At 50.7% G+C, this 18,008-nt stretch overlaps 1 protein-coding gene across 4 annotated transcripts in view; it reads left to right on the top strand.

The window, feature by feature from the left end:
* The first annotated feature begins 882 nt into the window (after positions 1-882).
* The window catches only part of VSIG10 (V-set and immunoglobulin domain containing 10), a 31,303-nt gene continuing 14,177 nt past the window's right edge, over positions 883-18,008 (top strand). For 2 of the 4 annotated variants that reach the window (XM_080940778.1, XM_080940777.1), the window contains exons 1-4: positions 883-1,075; positions 6,582-6,863; positions 8,315-8,425; positions 15,111-15,410. In XM_080940778.1, coding sequence (XP_080796904.1) covers positions 1,015-1,075; positions 6,582-6,863; positions 8,315-8,425; positions 15,111-15,410 — 754 coding nt within the window. In that variant the 5' untranslated portion in view covers positions 883-1,014. The remainder of the gene's footprint in view (positions 1,076-6,581; positions 6,864-8,314; positions 8,426-15,110; positions 15,411-18,008) is intronic. The other 2 variants (XM_080940780.1, XM_080940779.1) reach the window with 1 other exon arrangement.

The following is an 18,008-nucleotide window of genomic DNA, read 5'->3' as shown; positions in this document are numbered from 1 at the left end:
GGCAACCACGCTCGTGGCCCTGTCATCGGGATAAACTCTCCTCTGCCTATTCGAAGGCTGTTCTCTCTAGCAATAGCTATCTTGGGACAGGGGGCTTTTCCATGATTTTTATTGCCATTTTAGCTATTTCTCCATATTTTACTTTGACTGGTTTTGCGGTGTTGGTGATGGAACCCTGAGCCGTCAGCCCTCCTGATATTATAAACACACAGTAAGGCTGGAAGAGCGTGAGCCGAGGGACGCCCACCTCCCAGAGCCCACAGTAAAGATTCCACGGCGAAGACTAAATCCTTGTTTTGAACACTAAGTTTCTCTCTGAGCTATTTCAAGGGCAGATATCCTCCCGAGGGCCCAGTAGTGGCGGTGTCCACCAGGACTTGGAATCGGGATGACAGAAAGCTGACCCCGGAAATGTGGCGCTCAAGAGCTCGGCCAGGATCGGGGGTGGCGGAGGCTTAAGAGCTCCTGAAAACGAAACTCGCTCTTCCCGTGTGGTCTTAACCCAAATGCATTCGAGAACCGGAGACTCGTGGTTGCTTTTGGCTGGACGGTCGTGGGATCATCTTTCCCTGGGCTCTGAGCGATGGCGGCGCTGTGGCCCGCCCCTGCACCGAAGAACCCAGATGACAAGCGCGATAGAGCCGCAGGAGCTGGGACGGCGCCCGGTGCCCCGCAGCCCGCGCTCAGTGCACAGGCCCAGGAGCGCGTCCCGCAGCGGCGGGCCAGCGCTTGGGGCCGCCTCCTCCCAGTCCCCGCGGGACTGGGATCGTCGTACAAGGCCCTCCTCCTGGTCAAGGTGGAGGAAGTTGCCGGAGAGGCGGGAGGGGGCCGGCGCCTGTTGTTTTCCGCCTGCCGGGCGGGCTAGGCGCAGGGGCGGGGCGCGCGCCCCAGAGGCGATCGTCGGGGCTTGGCCGGAGCATCCTAGCCGGGGAGCCCCTCGCCGCGGGCCGGGGAGCCGCAGGAGCCCCGTGCACCCCGAGCTCCGCGCTTCCCCGAGAGTAGATCTCGGGAGCAATGGCCGGACTGCGCGTCCTGTTGTGCCTCGGGGCGCTGCTGGCCCGCCAGGGCTCCGCAGGTAAGGGACTTACCACCCCCAACCCGGGGACCCTAAAGCCCCCGCAATAACGTGCGGCAGGGTCCACCGAGGGGCGCGTGGAGGGGAAATTGACTCCCCCTTTCCTTTTGGTTGCAAACTCTCTGTTCTGGCTTTGCCCGAGGCGCCGGCGTACCCCGCTGAAAGCTTCCATTTGTGTCCATCTCCCCGCCTCCCCCAGATTGACCCGGCCTTACACCTGTAAATTGTGGAGTTGCTTCCTTATACCCTCCCTCCCTGAGCGAGTCTACCTGTGTCGTCGACTGGTGCATTTCAAGCCGTGCCTTCCTCTTCCATTCTTTTTCTTTTTCCCTCTTACTTTTTCTTTTGAAATCATTTCAGTCTTGACCAAAATATTACGCCCCTACGAGCTGTAGCTGGCGAATGGTCATGCGTAACTCATTTACACCGCGTTGTTGCAGAAAAATAGCAAAATGTGTAGATGGGGGAAAGATTGGAAAAGGATGTTTGAGTTGAATTCGCCTGCGAATTCCTTTCTCCACTACAGGAATGGTTCGGGGAGTGGGGGTGGGGGAAACAAAACCAGGCGGTGGGTAATTTGCAAATCCACCCCACCCACCTGCCTGCCTTGTGCAGCTAGGAAGTAAGCTAGTAAGTCAAGCCTGAGCTCCCTGGCAGCAAGCGGCAAAAGTTCTTAACTATTATGTTCTTAGGATTTACTCAACTATTTTGCTTTTACAGCTTACTTACCTTTGTTTTTAGCTGTCCTGTAAAAATCAGAACCATTTCCCGTAACCTAGGTTTGCCGGAATATGTGGGGAAAAATTTGAAGGTTTGACAAGACAGGCTGTCCCACCAGGGACTGGGCATTGGCCATCTGTGTTATCTAGGACACATGACCCCAGATTTGTTCCACTTTTCCTTGCTGTGTTATTCCCTGGTCTTTTTTTGGCCATGGATTTTTAAAATTTTTTACGGATGAGTAGTACTAGGCAGTCCTCGGTCCATTAGCCACACCACCAACTCCAGTCACGGGTGGAACCTGACAGCCTTACTGGGCATTCAACGGAGTGACTCTTCTGCTGTAAGCGATTGGGAGGGAGTTAGGGGTCACTCTCAGCCTTCTTCAGTGTCCTCAGTTTGCTGGGGCTGAGAGGAGTCTGCTCTAAGTACCCGGATGAACTTGCTTTCAGAGTGTATGATTCTTCCCACTTGGAGACCTCCCTCCAGATGCCCGCTTCCTCGCTTAGGTCATGCTCTTCCTACATAGTTCTGGGGGGGGGGAGGCCCGATTTGCCGTCCTGTCACCCCAGTTACCCTGGTGCTGGGGCTCTAGGCTGAGGCACTAACCCCGATTTTCCGTTCAGTAATTTCTAGGCCCAGATGTCCCAGGCCCCGCTTTACCTGTGTGCTAGGTGCCCAGGTGCTTGCAGGGTATTCATGTCTGTCTCTTACCAAGCGGAGAGGTGGGACAGGTGTCTCCCTTCTGACTCAACTACACGTGCCATTGGTGCTTCAGCTTGTCACCCGGATGTGTCCTTGGGGAGAGTCGCTGGGAGGAGATTCCTGTTTGGGCATTACTCAAGCCGCCTAAATGAGGGTAGCACCAAGATGGGGCGTCGTGGGGCTGGAGAAGTAGCTTGGTAGAACAGCATGAGGAGAGGAGCTTAAGAGATCAGCATGAGAGCCACATTGTACCCCTCCCCCAGCCACCCCACCCCAACTCCCGAGGTGCGTGTCTCTCCCTTATTGCATACTGTGAATCTAAGGTTGGGGCCACAACAGAGGGTCCCCTGGACCATGGTGTCAGGCTGACACAAATAGTACTCTGTTTAATTTTTAAAAATTACTTTTTAACTTACCTCCCTGTATGTGGATATGCATGGACCGTGTGGTGTGTATGGCTGGTAGTTCTCTCCTTCCATCATGTGGGTTCCAGGGATCAGGTTTGGTGGCAAGCACCTTTGGCCTGTTGCTAGGCTTTATGGTCTCTTCCTGGCCAGTGTCTGAGATCCAAGTAAAATTTTCTGACCCTATGCACTTGAGACTGTGACCATCCCACATCACTAGGGACACACGAGGATGTGGCATGTGTTGGATCAGTGTGTACTGGAATTGGCATATCTTCAGAGCCGCTCTCTCCTTGTCCACGACAGGCATCACTAATTGATAACTGTTCTCCGAGGCTAAACAGCTTTAGCTGCATCCCTGAATAGATGGCCTAAGGTCATATCTGTAGTTAGAAGAGATTGGCCAGGTCTTTGTCTTTCTCGGAGATATTAGCTCAGGTTTCAAGGTTGAAGGCGCCTGAAAGCTCTTCCAGGCCTGGGGGCTAGGGAGGGGTAGTTCTTAGTTTGAAGGTTGCTCTGTGCAGCTATAACTCTGCATTTCGTTCTTTCCCTGGTGGAGGTTGCTGGGTGAGAACCAGGGTTGGTAGGTAATAATTTGAAACTGATCTTTGTCTTAGTCAGGGTTTCTATTCCTGCACAAAACATCATGACCAAGAAGCAAGTTGGGGAGGAAAGGGTTTATTCAGCTTACACTTCCACATTGCTGTTCATCACCAAAGGAAGTCAGGACTGGAATGCAAGCAGGTCAGGAAGCAGGAACTAATACAGAGGCCATGGAGGGATATCACTTACTGGCTTGCTTCCCCTGGCTTGCTCAGCCTGCTTTCTTATATAACCCAGGTCTACCAGCCCAGGGATGGCTCCACCCACAATGGGCTGGGCCCTCCCCCCTTGATCACTAGTTGAGAAAATGCCTTACAGATGGATCTCATAGAGGCATTTCCTCAACTGAGGCTCCTTTCTTGGTGATAACTCCAGCTTGTGTCAAGTTGACACAAAACCAGTCCTTCCCCACCCCTGCTTCCCCCTTCATCCCTTTGGAGTCAGGGTCTGTCTTAGCAACCATGTAGTACCAGGTTCAGCTGTGGCAGACTTTTAAATGATCACACTTAAGTGTTTCATGCTGTTTGAGAGTGGCTAGCATTAGTGGGTTCTCTACCTCACAGATAGTGGCTTACCTCAACCTTCCAGTCCCCCCCCCCCCTGCACCTCCCTCCATGGTTTTTGGCTTTGAAAGCCTTTTTTGGAAGTAGTGTGACTATGATGGCTGGAGACTTAGGACCCAGCTCAGACACTCCACGGCAAGGTGGCAGTTTCTTTTTGCTTATAACGATTTTATTGAGATATAATCTACATACCATAAAATCTACCCTTGGGCTGGGGATGTAGTTGAGTTGGTAGAAGGCTTGCCCTGGGTCCCAGAACCCCATAAAACCAGGTGTGGTGGTGGTGCACGCCCATCATCTTAGCACTGGGGAAGTGGAAGCAAAAAGAATCCGAATTTTATGGTTAGCTTCAGCTGTGCAGTGAGTTCAAGGCCACCTTTGGCCACTTCGGACTCTGTCATAATGAACTGTAAGACAAAACATATGAAAGCTACTCTTGCTGGGCCAGTGACATAGCTCAGTGGGCAGAGGAGCTTGATGTAGACCCGGATGACATGAGTTTGGTCCCTGGACACCCTCTTCCATCTCCCCAGTGGTGGAGAGACTGACTCCTGACTCCTAAAGATTGTAATCTAACCTCCACTTGTTTCCAGTGCTACAATGCATTGTATCTATCCCTGTTAATTTCCTCCTTCTAATATTATGTATTTATTATATATGAATACACTGTCGCTATCTTCAGTTACACCAGAAGAGGGCATAAGATCCCATTACAGATGGTTGTGAGCCACCATGTGGTTGCCGGGATTTGAACTCAGGACCTCTGGTAGAGCAGCCAGTGCTTTCAACTGCTGAGCCATCTCTCCAGCCCAACTCCAGGACACTTTTATCACCAGTTTATACCCAAATCCCTGTCCTTGGGGCCTCTCTAGAATTGGGTGTTAATTGTGGAAAGTTCTGGAATATTGCACTTCTGAGGGAAAAAAAGAGTGTGTGTTTCTTGTTACCTACAGACCAACTCCTGGTCAGCTGTCCTTTGCCCGTCGGTCTTAAGCAGATGTTGGAAACGCCCCGCACCTCTGCTCCCGAATCAGGGTTTTCATTTTGTAGCCTCCCCTCCCACACCTGACCTCCCGCCTCTTCCCTAAGGGTTGGGATTCCACATAGATGTCCCCACAGATGGCTCTGGTCTGGGCATTTGACTTGGCTCATTCCCTCTGCCCCAGCTCCTTCTGAACCCATCCTGTGCCTTCTTGTCTGTCAGGTCCACCTCTCAAGTCTTGCCTGGCATACACCCAGGCAAGCTTGAGAGCCCTTCCTGTCTCCCTGTTCCCCACCCCTGTCCTCCATACCTACTTTGTGCCTGTTTTCCCACTAGCCTGGAAACTGGACGGTTGATTCTCTCATTTGTCACCAGCAGATCCCCAGAGCCCAGCAGGGGACTTGCCTCTCAATGTCTACACAGTACTTGCTGTCAACCCATTCCTGCCTAGAGTGCCCCAAAGTGATTAATCCCAGGGGGAAGGACACCAAGATCTGATCCCCCACCCCCATCCCATCTGGATGTCTAGGCAACAAGACTGCTACATAATAGTGTGGCCTGACAGATGGCCACCTAGAGAGACCGGGTAATGTTTATTACTCAGCACTGGTGGAGTGATTGGATAGGCAGCTCTGCTGATCTTGCCTGGGCCCTCACATGTCAGGACGGTCTGCCCAAAGGCTGATCTGGAGCCTTTGCATCTGGGACTTCGGAGTACCCTAGCTCTGCTCCACTCAGAGTTCATCCTTGCCCTGCAGTTGGAGCTGGGCCTGTCCTCGTGGGCAGCAGAGGGTTAAAAGGGTTCCATCGGATGATATGGTACTTCTGCCTTGTACGTGGGGTGGGGGACCATTTCTCTTGCTGTGATTGAGAATATCAACTTAAAGAATTAAGAGGGTTTGTTTCTGGCTCACAGTTCCCAAGGGGTGCTGCAGCCTATTATGGTAGAGAAGGCTAGCAGTAGGAATCTGAAGCTATTCCCTCTCAGTGCATCCACCAGGAAGCAGAGAGAAAACAGGAAGTATTCCAGGCTCTGTAATTCTCAGAGCCTGTCTCAGGTGACTCACTTCCTCCAGCAAAGCCCCGCCCCTGAAAGGTTCTATAACCTTTCCAAAAAGTGCCACTAGTGGGTGGGGGGGGCAGGGACGGGGGTCTTGTTGCTGGGGATGGGAACCCATGGGGGACATTTCACATTCAAACCATATCACTGCTATTTAAAATGTTTGGTAAAACAGCTGGATTTAGCTCACTGTTACAGAACTTGGAGGCTCTGGGTTCAATGCCCAGTGATGTATAACCTGGGTAGGGTGGCGCAGCCTGTGATTCTAGCCATTGGGAAGCAGAGACAAAAGTTCAGTGGTAGTGCATGCTATGAGGTGAGTTCAAGGCCAGTCTGGGCTTCTTGAGACTCTGGCACATGCACACACGCTGGACATGCTATTAGAAAATAGTCTTTTTGTTCCCAAAGGGTTGTTGCCCATGAACCTAAAGAAAAAAAATGAGTTGACAGCCCGATCTTCCGTTTACAGACTCGGAGGCTGTGGCTATCGGCGAAGTCCATGAAAACGTTACTCTGCGCTGTGGCAACGCGTCAGGATCCAGGGGCCTGGTGACCTGGTACCGGAGTGACACAGAGCTCGCCTTCCTGGTCTCCTCCAATTCCAGCCTCCCTCCGGCTGCGCCCCGTTTCTCTCTGGAGGATGCAGGTGCCCTGCGCATTGAGGCACTGAGACTGGAGGATGACGGCAACTACACCTGCCAGGAAGTTCTAAACGAGACCCATTGGTTCCCTGTGTGGCTTCGGGTAGCCAGTAAGTGGGACTGGTGGGGATGGGCTTGGGGAGGCGGTGGGAGCCTGTGGAAGAGGGCACTGTCAGGAGTGTGAGCTTTAGTGACAGATGATTTTGGTCTGGGCAAATTGGAGGCCAGCCTGGGCTACACTGACCCTGTCTCAAAATAAATAAATAAGTAAATAATTAAATAAGCTGGGGGCCTACAGCTGAGGTTGTTTATCCTCAGCACGAGTACACACACGTCCACACACCTGCCAACAAGCACGCAGGTGTCCCTGAAATCAAACAAGACCTTGTACTCCCTAAATACATCCGATGGATACTGAACTGTGGAAACTCCTTCACTGGGAAGTGTGGGCCAGTGGTTGGTGCAGTTTCTCCATGAAAACCGGAGGCAGGTGCCCCGTTGCTCATGTGCCACTGAGTCCCCGGGGATCTTACCTCTTCTTCCCTCCCAGACGGTCCTGAGACACACACACACACACACACACACACACACACACACACACCATTGCTCATCAGTGGCCATTGAGGACAACCATAGCTCTGATGGAGACTTAGCCTCATTGTGTTCACAGAATGTGAGGCAGTTGATGGGACCACGTTCCTGGGAGGGCCTGGTGCTGCCTGTTGCCAGCAGTAAGTCCTCAGGGCTACATGCCTGGCTCTGGATTTGGCCCCGTTGGCTGTAGTCTCCTCGGTGTTTGGTTCAGGGTCACAGTGAAGTTTTGCTAGGTCCCATGCCCTGATAAGGGAAACTGGTACAGTGCGCCTGGGGTTGCCTGCATCCCAAGGTCCCAGCAGTAAGGGTGCATCCTGTTCTGATCCTCCCTTCCTCTCTGGTTTATCGGTCCCTCCTTTTTTGGACTTGGAAGGTCATGGTAAAGATAGAGGGGGCCTGTGTGGAAATCAGTCTGGCCTTGTATTCACAGAGATCTGCCTGCCTCTCTCTCCTGGGTGCTGGGATTAAAGGCTCAAGCTTCCCATCCAGCCAGCTCTTTCTTTTATGAGACAAGGTCTTGCTATGTAGTTCTCCCCCTCCCCCCACCCCATGGCTATGGTTTAGGAGCAGGGCGTTTACTTAGCCAGGACAAGACCATCTTGATCTTTAATAAAAAAACAAAACAAAATGGGAGAAAGAAGGAAAGAAAAGAGAAATGAACATAGTTTGAGGTGATAACCCAGCGCTCTAGAGAGGTGGGACAGCTGTGGATTCAAGGTCATCCTTGGCTACATAGCAGATTTGAAGCCAGCCTGTGCTACCCAAGACACCCATTTCAGAAAACCATAAAACAAAGCGCAATGACAACAAAATCCCTCACAGCAATCCTCCTGCCTCCACAGGACTTGGGTCGTGGGCATGTGTGTCACCCCTCCCAATTTCCATCTGGGTGTTTGATGGGACTCAAGAGTCAGGCCCCTGTGTGGAAATGGTGGATAACTCAGTCACATGGCTCTCTTTCTTTAAGGAGAAACAGTTTTCAGATGCTACAACATGGCCTTGGGAACTAGGGAGGAAAAACCCCAAACTGCCAGCTTCTACAGGTTCTTATCCATGAGTGACCTTGGCCGTTCAAGATGTGAGTCATAGAGCCTGTGTCCCGCTGTGCCCACGAGGTGGGGGTGGGGCTTCTGTAGCCTGCACCTGGGGGAGTCAAGCTTCCTGTAGGCCATGGTGAGAGGGCTTTAGGCCATCTGGTGTGAGCACCATTGTAGGATGTCACCTGTCATTCCCCCCTAATGAGTATGTAGTGCTGTGTGGTGTCTAAGGGTGAGGTGGAGGCTGGGGAGTGGCTCAGTGTGTAGAGAGCTTCCTTGGTTAGGGCAGTCATGGCCAGCCTGGGCTACATGAGATCCTCTGGAACTGGGGTTATAGACAGTTGTGAGCTGCCATGTGGGTGCTGGGAACTGAACCTGGGTCCTCTGGAAGAGTAGCCAGTGCTCTTAGTCACTGAGCCATCTCTCTAGCCTTGAGACAACCCCTTCACCCCACCCTCTGTGTGTGTGTGTGTGTGTGTGTGTGTGTGTGTGTGTGTGTGTGTGTTTGGGTGTTTGTTGATTTGTTTGTTGAGACAGGTTTTATCTGTGTAGCCCTGGCTGTCCTGGAACTCACTCTGTAGACCAGGCTGGCCTCAAACTCAAGAGATCCATCCATCTGCCTCTGCCTCCTGAGTGCTGGGATTAAAGGCTTGTGCCACCACCATGCAGCAAGACCCTGTCTTAAAAATAATAATCATAATAATAACAGGGCTGGAGAGATGACTTGGCAGTCAAAGAGCGCAGGCTGCTCTTGTAGAGGACTCAGGTTTGGTTCCCAGGCCTCCATGGTGGCTCCCAACCATTTATAACTGCAGTTCCAGCTGTACTAGGCATGCTTGTGGTGCACGTTTATACATGTAGGGAAAACACCATATACAAAAAGTAAAAACAAGCGGATATTAAAGTAAAGGCAAGTTAAAGTAGGGCCACGGTTGCCTTAGGATTTTGTTACTCTGTTCCTAAGTGTCTAGAAATCCTCTGGCCCATATTCTGGGCTTGCTGTGGATGGACCAGCTGAGTGCTTGCCCCCAGTAAGGTTGGAGAGCCAGTGAAGGTGGCTCCGGTGTAAACTAGTCCTGCAGCCTTGGTGTTTCTTACGGAGTCTCTTCTTGGTGCTCCCTGCTCATCTCTTACGCTTTGGGGAGCTGAGTTGTGGAGCCAAATGAGGATTTCAAAAACCAGCCCATGAAAAACCCAAGTCAGATCTCAAGACACTTGGGCGAGGCTCAGCTTGGGTCCAGTTTTCTCGGGTAGTTGCTATGAAGGCAATGTGGAAGGAGGCTTGTATCTGCACAAGCCCCGTGGCCATCAGCTGGGGCTGGGGGCCAGGGCATGCTCCTAGCAGCTGTCTTGGGTGAACTTCTGGTAACGGGAGTTTCAGGGAAGATCCATGCTCCCTGAACTGAGCTTTTGTTTACTGAGTCCTGCTTCCTGGTTCATGGTGCAGGCTCCTGGAGACAGAGGGGACAGTGGGGGCAGACTGAGGGGAGATGATTGTCCCCATCAGAAGTTGACTTAGAGGAAGCAGAAGGGAGAGATTGGGCTCTGGATTTAGGTTTCATACCAGGGAGCCGGGAGATGAAAGCCAGTTGCCACAGAGGAGTTTAAGTGTGATGTCATGGATCCATAATCCCAGCACCTGGGAGGAGGAAGCAGGAGGATCAGAAGTTCTAGGTCATCCTCGACTAGGATGCTAGTTCGGGGCCAGCCTGGGCTAGCTGAGAAAACCAACACAAGCAACAACAAAAGTATTGTGTAAGGGTTGGGTTGTGGCTTAGTGGTGAGCTGCTGTCTAGCCTTACCAGGCCCTCTAAGCTGACAGGTTCTCAGCTGGTGAAAATGATGCGCGTAGTCAGTCTACAGTCTGCAGTTCGTGGGCCTGAGCCTCTTGATGGGGACACATTCTGCCCGTGGGTCAAGAAGACAGGCTCCTTGTCATTGAGACTCCACCCAGGGTTTCGGATTAGCAATGACCTTGGAGCAAAGAACCATTTAGGAAATTCACTGGGGTCTCAGTTTGATTTTTTTTTTTTTTTTTTTTTTAGAATTCCTTTTAAATAGTATTTTAACCTGGTTTGGTGGTGCACATCTTTTATCACAGTACCTGGGAGGCAGAGGCAGGAGGATGGCTGAGTCTGAAGCCAACCTGGTCTATGTAGTGAGTTCTGGGATAGCCAGGACCATACAAGGGTTGGGGTGTATTGCAACAAATACATGGGTCTGTGGAGACCGGAGAGGGTTTTACGTTCATGGAGCTGGACTTAGGGGCAGTTGTGAGCCTTCTGGCATAGGTGCTGGGAACAGAACCTGGGTCCTCTGCAGGAGCAACAAGCACCTTTAACTCCAGCTGTCTCCCTGGTTCTGACTTTTTATTTTAAAACATTTTTAAATGTTTTCTTTTTTTTTTTCTTTTTTTTTGTCGGCTGGTTTTTGCTTTGTTTTGTCTACATTTTTTTTAAATCGAATGTGTGTGTGCATATGGTGCTCATGAGGAGATCAGAGGACAGCTTGTGGGAGTCATGCTTTCCAGGGATTTCCTGCCTTCCACTCTGTGGGTACCAAACTCAGCTTGTCAGGCTTGGTGGCAAGCACCTTTACCTGCTGAGCCCTCTTGCCTGCCCTCTTAAAATGTTTGTGTGTGTGTGTGTGTGTGTGTGTGTGTGTGTGTGTGTGTGTGTGTGTGCGTGCTGAGGAGAGCATGTACTTGCCTGTCAGAGGCCAGAAGGCAGCTGTCAGGGATCCTTTCTCAACCTCCCCAGGATGGGCAGAGTTTCTTTTCTGTCCAGCTGCACTGTGTACCACAGGCTAGCCCCTCACTTCCCAGTGGTTCTCTTGTCTCTGCCTCCCACCTTCCTGCTGTGCTGGGAGACTCACCCTACCGCAACTGGCCGTTAAACGAATTTTGAGACTAGGACTCGGGTTTTGAGGTCTGCGTGGCTGGTGTCTTTACCTGCTAAGCTGTCTCCTGTCCTATTTTTTTTGTTTGGTTTTGTTTTGTTTTCTGTATAATTCTCCTGCCTCCTTCCCAGATGATTCTTAGCAGCAACCTCCACATCCTACCTGCCTTCTGGAGGTTCACACTGTCCAGTCCAGGCCACTAGGACCTGCGAGACCGGAGGTATGTGACCTGAGTCACATTACCAGTGCCAGCCAGTTCAGGTGTCGGCTGCCTGTACATCAGTGCCCAAACGAACCCTGTCTAATTGGCAGGATGCCAATAGAAGACACGCCCTAGGACCTGTTGAGCCACATACTTGACTGACTAGCCAGCTGAATGCAGCATTCAGTCACCTTCCCAGCCAGAACCGACATCTCCCCCAGACCCTTACGGGCGGTACGCAGTATTGTTCCCAAAGAGCCACCTGACAAGGCTGTCCTGACCAGATGTGTAAAGCACATCTGTAATCCCAGTGCTTGGGAGGCTGAGGCCAGAGTAGCTCAACTTTGAGGCTAGCCTGGGCTACTTAGTGAGGCCTGGGGTAACAAGGTACTTTACTTGAAGGGCTGCACAGAAAAATCTTTGCATCCCACAAATGATTTTTTCCCCCCACTGACCTATTTCTGGGTTACATGGCACCACGGTAGGATGAATTCTTTTGCTGAATCTTCGACCTTCCTGGGCTGGTCTCTAAGAGAGCTCTCGGGCTGGAGAGATGGCTCAGCGGTTAAGAGCACTGACTGCTCTTCAAAAGGTCCTGAGTTCAAGTCCCAGCAACCACATGGTGGCTCACACCATCTGTAATGGGATCCGATGCCCTCGTCTGGTGTGTCTGAAGACGGCTACAGTTTACTTATATATAACAAATAAATAAAACTTTAAAAAAGAGAGAGAGAGAGCTCTCTGAGGCAAGGGGGCCCCAGAGATCACGCTAATGGGGGGGGGGCACCCATTAGTGTTGTTTAACTGGCCAAGTAATGATGTAGATGCATTTCTTTTCTTCCACTTCCTTTTTAAATACTTTCCCGAGCAGGGTCTTGCTATGTAATTCTGGCTGGCCTGCAACAATATGTGCACTAGAATGGTCCACCTGCCTCTCTCTGCCTCTCAAGTGCTGGGATAAAGATTCCATGCTTCTCTTTCTCTTCCTCCCCCTCCTCCTCTACCTCTTCTTCCTCCTTTCCTCTCCTCCCACTCTTGCTCCTTTCCCTCTTCTTCTTCCTCTCTCTCTCCTCTCCCTCCTTCTTCCCTCTTCTCCACTTCCTCTTTCCCTCCTCATCCTTTTCATCTTTTTTTCTCCTATTCCTCCTCTCCCCCTCCTCCTTGCCCTCCTCCCTCATCCCCTTTGGTTTGTGGTGCTTGCTATTCAACCCAGTTCCTTGTGCCTACTAAGCACACACCACCCCTCTGAGATGCTTCTCCAGTATGGTGATATGTTCTTTTTACCAAAGGGAACTTAAATCTTGGATGCATTGGGCAATACAGTACAGGGTTGTATTTTGGGGTTCAAAAAAGTTCAGGGCTGGATGGGGTGTAGCTCATGTAGGGTGCTCGATCTCTATGCTGAATGTATGAGGCCCTCTGTTTCATCCCCATCACTGAACAAAACAAAAGAAAATGAAGATGACCTGGGACAAGGTCCAGCCCTTTGTAGAGAGCTTCCGGCACACCAGGCACCATTCAGAATATTCCATTACATAAACTCACATGACAGGCTCAGTGGCCCTGTTTGGAGGATACTATCATCACTCCCATTTCATAGATGAAGAAACTGAGGCAAAATAAGGATGAGTAAGTTACCCTTAGCCACACCATGGGAGTTCAAAGTGGAGTGATCATTTTCTGTCTTACCAGCATGATGTGCAGGGGAGAAGGGAGTTGTGGTCGGGTAGCAAGACTAGCCTGGGGTTCACAGATAGTCCAGGACAATTCCCAGGAGTTCAGCAGGTCCAGTGATTAAAGAGAAAGCAACCACCCTGAGGGAAAGGGCTCCAGGCCAGCACACTTTGGGAGGTCTAAGCTTTCAGTGGGCTCTGGTCTGCCCTGAGAGAATTCCAGGATCTCTGAGGAGAATGGGTTTTCTGTAAACACATCATTGAGCACGCTGAGGCCCAGTGAGCCCTGATAACAGGTTCAGGGCTTGGTGGGTCAGCTCCTGGCATCTACATTTAGGTTCTTCTGCTATCTCGATAGATCAGCCTCAGGCCCAAAGTGTTACTTCCTTTTTTGTGCCTCCGCGCTTTTTTCAGGTAGGGGTGTTTTGTTTGCATGTATGTCTGTTTGTTGTGTGCGCGTCTGTGGAGGCTAGAAAAGGTGGTCAGATCTCTGCAGGCAGAGTTAAGGATGGTTGTGAGGCCCTGTGTGGGTGCTGAGGGTAGAAACTGGGTCTCTGCAAGAGCAGCCAGTGTTCATAACTGCTGAGCCCCGTCTCTACCCCCTAGGCAAGGTTGGGGTTTTGTGTGTGTGTGTGTGTGTGCGTGTGTATTTATGTATATAGGTATTCTGTGTGGAGATCAGAAGAGGGCATCAGATCCTTTGGAGTTAAAGTTACATAGAGTTGTGAGCTATGGATGCTGAGAATCCAACACCGGGTCCCTTGGAAGATCTCTCTAGCCCCTGGTTTGTTTATTTGTTTGTTTGGTTGGTTGGTTTTCTTGAAACAGACTTACTGTGTAGCCCTGGCTATGCTGAAACTCCATCTGTAGACCAGGTTGGCTCACAGAGAATTACCTGACTCTGCCCTATGCACTACCTTGCTTGTCTGCAGGATTTTATTTTTAAGTGTGTTTGTGTGTGTGTCTGTGTGTACATGCGCATACACGTGTGTTCAGGTACTCAGAGGAAGCTGTAGAGCCCCTGGAGCTGAGGCTAGTTGTGGCACCCAGACATGGTTCCTGGGAACCCCACTCTGGTCCTCTGAAAGAGGAGCAAGCACTTAACCTCAGACGTTTCCAGCCGGTGCGGCATTCCAGTGCCGACTCTTGGGAAGTGGAAGCTGGAGGCCCGGAAGCTCTTCAGGGCTCAGCAGTGGATGTAGCTGATGTTGGAGAATGTTTACCTAGCATCATGAAACCCAGTACAGCCCTTTGGAAGGTGGAGGCAGGGGGATCAGAAGCTCAGGGTCATCCCCAGCTATACAGTTTCAGGCCAGTCTGGGCTACCAAAGATCCTGTCACACATGCACACACACACACAACGTGGGAAGGGTTTTTTTTGGGGGGGGTTTAAGAATTTCGGGCTGGGGAGATGGCTCAGTGGTTAAGAGCACTGACTGCTCTTCCAGAGGTCCTGAGTTCAATTCCCAGCAACTCCATGGTGGCTCATAACCATCTGTAATGGTATCTGGTGCCCTCTTTGGATGTGTCTGAAGACAAACAAATCTTTGTATGAGTATGTTGTAGCTGTCTTCAGACACACCAGAATAGGGCATTGATCGGATCCCTTTTCTGATGGTTGTGAGCCACCATGGGGTTGCTGGAAATTGAACTCAGGACCTCTGGAAGAGCAGTCAGTGCTCTTAACCGCTGAGCCATCTCTCCAGCTCGAAAAATAGAAAAGTACTTTTTTTTTTTTTTTAAAGGAAGTACTCGCCTATCCTCAGCCAATTTCATCAATTTTATTTAACTGTCCAATATCAACTGAGCAGAGGTCTTCAGAACCTTGCACAGCCTTAGCTAGCACACAGTGGGTGTCCATAGACTGATCTTGTCTGGTTCCCCGAGCGCTGTGGAGGCGACCAATGCCCTCTAGTCCATCCCTCCCCATCCTCACCTCCCTGTCATTCCCAGGTGGCCCCGCCCACATTGAGGTTAACATCTCAGCCACCGGCGCCCTCCCCAACGGCACCCTGTACGCAGCCAGGGGCTCTCAGGTGGACTTCAGCTGCCGTAGCACCGCACAGCCTCCACCCGAGGTGGAGTGGTGGATCCAAACCCACAACATCTCGGAGTTGTTAGAAAAGAACCTGTCGGCCAGCAACTTCACCCTGATGCTGATGTCACAGAACCTCCAAGGCAACTATACCTGCTCAGCCACCAACGTGCTCAGCATGAGGCAGCGAAAGGTGACGACCGAGCTCCTGGTCTACTGTGCGTAAGCAGCACGCCCCTGCGTGAACCGCGTGCGTCTGTGCGTCTTCCTGTGTTCCTTTGAGCTTAAAGACTGCTTTCTTCTGCCTGGCGCAGTTGCCTCTGCTCTGTGGCCCTACAGTGCGCTTTAGGCCCTGTTGCTTTTCAGGGCTATATAATAGTTGATTGCATGTCTGTGCCCGGATCCTAACACGCTTCATTGCTACCTTCAGCACACGTGTGCATATGTGGACTGTCAGGCGAGGGTTATCCTTCCTAGGCGTCTTTTACCTGGAACGTAGCAGAGCCCTTTAAACTGTAGAGGGAAGCTAATATAAACTTTTAATAAAAACAGGGCTTTTATACATTTAATAAATTTATTTTCTTTATATAAATTATATAATTTATAAAATTATAAACAATTTAAAAATTTTTGTACATTTATAATTCTATACATATAAGAACATTTATTTTTAACGAGGGCGGGGAGAAGTATTAACATTTCAAGGTGTATAAAATCTGGTCATGGCGGCTCATTCCTGTACTCCTAGCACTTGGAAAGCTGAGGCAGGAGGACCATCATGAGTCTTAGGCCAGTGTTTGCTATGAAGCGACTGTCACACACACACACACACACACACACACACACACACACACGGGTAGGGGTGGGGTTGGGGTGTGAGGAGGTAGCTATTGGTAAAGTGTTTGCCCCACAAGCATGAGAAACCCAATCCCTCGGCAGGGCGTGGCAACCTGTGTCTGTACCCCCATGGTGAGGAGACAAAGATTGAGGCTCACTGGTCACCCAGCCTAGCCTACTGGGCGAGTTTCAGGCCAGTGAGGAGACTCTATCTCAAAAATAAGGTGGAAGATCCCTGTGGAACAACATCCAAGGTTGACCCCTGGCCTCCACATTCACCTGCACACACATGTGCACACTCGAGCACACACACGCACTCATACAATACACACTTGTGCTCTCACCACACACAGAGGCGTAACTTTTTGGTGTTTAGTACATCAGTGGTGTTTCGTGAGCTGTACCAAGCTGTTCTCTGGTACACTAATCGGTGGCCCGACACAATCTCTTTGGTCTCACAGTTGTCAAGGTTCCAGTCTGTCACTGGCTGGCCTTGTTGCTTTGGGTGAGTCATGACTTGAGCACATGGCAAATGGACCTGTTTCCTTCTCAGCAGGGCACAAGAGAGAGACAGGAAGAGGAAGTGACTAGGGTCCCACAATCCACTTTGAGGGCACACTGATGACCCAGAGCCCTTCCCTAAGTTACCGTCTCTTAAGGTTTCTACCACCTAACAGCAGTTCTACACCGGGGATGTCAGCACCCAGAGTTGTTGCTGAGGAGCCATCTTCCGCATAGGAAGCCTCAGCCCCACCGGTAGCCGCTCCACCCTCTGATCTGATCGTGAGCTCCAACAACACAGGTCCCTGGGTTTGCCTGTTCTGGGCGCTCCTTTCCCTTTCATCACATTTATTTATTTATTACGTGCATTTATGAGGGCACACGTGTGTCATGTAGAAGTCAGAGGTACTCGGGATCAAACGAAGGTGGTCAAGCTTAGAGCAACAGCACATTTTCCTGCTGATCCATCTCACCAGCCTCTCTGTCTACAGACTTGATTTCTTTCTTTGTTGTTTGTTTGTTTAGCTTGTCTGCCTGTATGTAATTGTGCTGTGTGCATTCCTGTTGCCCAGGAGAGCCAGAAGAGGGCTCGAGATCCCCTGAAACTAGAATTACTGATGGTTGTCACCTGACATGCAGGTTCCGGGACTCGAACCCTGGTCCTCCACAAGAGCAGCCAGTGTTCTTACCTGAGGCGTCTTTCCAGCCCACTGCATTCTTATCTCAGTCTTAGTCAATTCTTTGCAGTTGTTGCTTCAGAGTTTCTCTGTGCGGCCCTGGCTGTCCTGGAACTTGCTTTGTAGACTGACCAGGCTGGCCTCGAACTCAGAGATCCATTTGACTCTGCCCTCTGGGTGCTGGGACACCTTTGATTTAAAACAAAGCAAAACAAAAACCTCTGAATTTTAATTATGTAAGTGTATGATGTGCAGGTGGGTGGGGGTCAAAGGCTGACCTTTGGGAGTCGGTTCTCTGCTTCCAGTATGGGCTGCAGGCATTAGAGTTAGGTGGTAAGCCTCACTTGGAGAATGCGATTAACTCACTGAGCCATCAGACACTCTCTGGTGCCGTCTTCTTCCTCCTCTTCAACAGTGTCTGTACCCCAGGCTATCCTTGGTCTAGAGAGTAGCCAGAGATGATCTTGAGCTCCTAAATCCCCTGCCTCTGCCTCCCCAATGTTAGTATTACCACCACAACCATTCTGTAGGGTGCTGGGGTTTGAACCCATGGCCTTGTGCATGTTAGGCAAACACTGTAACTATTTGAGCTACACCACCCCACCTCCAGCCCGATAGGGACTTTCTGAAGGTAGACTAGCTGAACATAATAGCTTTCTGAGACCCTGGTACTGTAGTAAGCACACAGAGAGACACACACAGATACACAGGCAGGCAAACACACATAGATATACACACTGATCTACATATGTAGACACAGGCAGAGACACACACAGACATGCACACACAGATAGACATAGA

The sequence above is a fragment of the Micromys minutus genome, assembly GCF_963924665.1.
Source record: "Micromys minutus genome assembly, chromosome: 29".
Classification (NCBI taxonomy): domain Eukaryota; kingdom Metazoa; phylum Chordata; class Mammalia; order Rodentia; family Muridae; genus Micromys; species Micromys minutus.
The sequence above is the reverse complement of the archived record's forward strand: the minus strand, read 5'-3'. Positions and strand labels throughout refer to the sequence as shown.